The sequence below is a fragment of the Lycium ferocissimum genome, chromosome 12, assembly GCF_029784015.1.
Source record: "Lycium ferocissimum isolate CSIRO_LF1 chromosome 12, AGI_CSIRO_Lferr_CH_V1, whole genome shotgun sequence".
NCBI lineage: Eukaryota > Viridiplantae > Streptophyta > Magnoliopsida > Solanales > Solanaceae > Lycium > Lycium ferocissimum.
This window is the reverse complement of record NC_081353.1, coordinates 12,591,344-12,593,248: the sequence shown is the minus strand read 5'-3', so window position 1 is coordinate 12,593,248 and position 1,905 is coordinate 12,591,344. Positions and strand designations below refer to the sequence as shown.

Sequence of the window (1,905 nt, the reverse complement as noted above, 5' to 3'; positions counted from 1 at the left end):
ATTTCTTACCAAAATATTCTACTGAATGTAAGATTCAAGGCCACTCTAGAGATGAGTGTAGAATCCTTCATCCTGAATTGAAGAAACCAAAGAGAAGTTGATGTTATAAGCACAAATAATAGGGTGAAGAATATAGGAAATCAAGAGGAACAAATTGTCCAGGAGAAAGGCAAGCATGAGGCACGCAGATGGTATCATGGTAGGAATTATCCTATGATGAAATTTGTTCCAAAAACTAACACTTCTGATAAGGTGGATGAAAGCAAGGTTGAGAGTGCTGATGCAAAGAATAATGTTGATTCAGAAGTACAAGGGGGTGGTGCAAAACAAATTTGGTGTTTTAAATACTGTGAAAGAAGGTGTGCTATCAAGTACAAGTACATCCAAAGCTGAAGGGGAGAATTCAAATGCAAATGGCAACAAGGATGGTCAGAGTAATCATTTGGAGACTAGGCTTAATAATGCAGACATTGAGCAAACAAATGTAGATGACATTATTCAAAGTTCCACACAAGGTCAGCAAAGAGTAGAGGAAGTAATGCCAGGTATTAATAATGAGCAAGGATTAATGCAACAAACAACAACTCAAAAGGTGACAGATCAAGAGGAAGCACTTCATAGTTCATGGGCTGATAAGGTGGAGGAAAAGGGAATGGAAATAGGAGAAAGGCAGCAGGAAGGTGGAGTGCAAGGTAATACTGATAGAGATCCTAAGGAAGAGGACAACGTGGAAGGAACATCTGAAGGAGATCCTGGTGGCACCAATACAACAGATAGGGAAACAAATTTGAGGAAATTAGAGGTTCCAGGGAAAGAGGAGGTTCAAATACAAGTTGTTCATTCAGAACATGATGAAAATGTGACTATTGATGATAAAGAATTAGATGGAGCAAAAGAGGTTACAGAGGGTTCCCCCTCAGTGATAATTCATGATCCTTTGCAAAGAGAAGGAAAAGTGCAGGAAAATGTGCAAATGGAGGATTTAATAGAGGCAATTTCTGCAGTTTCCACAGGTGACAAGATGGAGGAGCAGATGGATTTGGAGCAAGATGTTGATCCACCAGATCCTCCTTCTTCAGAAAGGGCACTGGTGATTTCCTATACTGAGATCCGACAGGTGACAATTTGCAGAAAACCTTCCCCAATCAAAGAGTTACATGACCTGATCTCTCATAATATTGATGTAATTGAAGTAGAGGATGATGTCAGAAATCTTCATAAAGAGGACAAAGAGGAGAATATTAAGCAGAATAAGGAAGACATACTCAAACAGGCTGATATATCTCCTAAGAGCAAGTCTAACAATAAGGGCCAGAAGAAAGGAAAGAAGAATGCTAGTGACAAGCAAATTCCACTCAGGGTGGTACCAAAGAGGAATGCAGCTAAATCTAATGTTAAATGATGTTAAAATCATTCATTTGGAATGTTAGATCAGTGAAGACACAAAAAGCCTTTCATAGGTTACAAATGTTAAATAGACATCACAAATTCTTTTTGATTGCTCTCACGGAACCATTTCAACACGTCAGGACAATAAACCATTATAGGATCTCCTGAAGAGTTACAGCCTATAATAGTTAATATCGCACCAAAGCCGGCAAGGCGGTCATATATATATAGGGATCGTCCCAACAAAACATAAGCCGAGAAGGCTACCTTTATACACAGCTGCCATGATAAACATATATATAGCTACGCAAGCCGACAAGGCTGCCACTACAAATGGGTACGCCCCAAACACAAGTCATAACCATATAACAAAACAACAACCATACATAGACCCACACTTGTGACCACAGACTCTAAGAGTGACAACGACATCATATGATGGGACGAGTGGCCCCGCCGTACCCCGAACAACAACATATATATATACATATCAAAGGTTATACCACGAAACTATGC

The 1,905-nt window shown here is 39.5% G+C and overlaps 1 protein-coding gene across 1 annotated transcript; it reads left to right on the top strand.

The window, feature by feature from the left end:
- The first annotated feature begins 256 nt into the window (after positions 1–256).
- On the top strand, positions 257–1,402 carry LOC132039064 (uncharacterized). Its single transcript, XM_059429609.1, has one exon. It carries the CDS (start codon positions 257–259, stop codon positions 1,400–1,402), a length of 1,146 nt encoding a protein of 381 aa, XP_059285592.1.
- Positions 1,403–1,905: the final 503 nt, after the last annotated feature.

Coding starts and splice junctions, on each gene's coding strand:
- LOC132039064 (XM_059429609.1), top strand. CDS start 257: ATGAAAGCAAGGTTGAGAGTGCTGATGCAAAGAATAATGTTGATTCAG.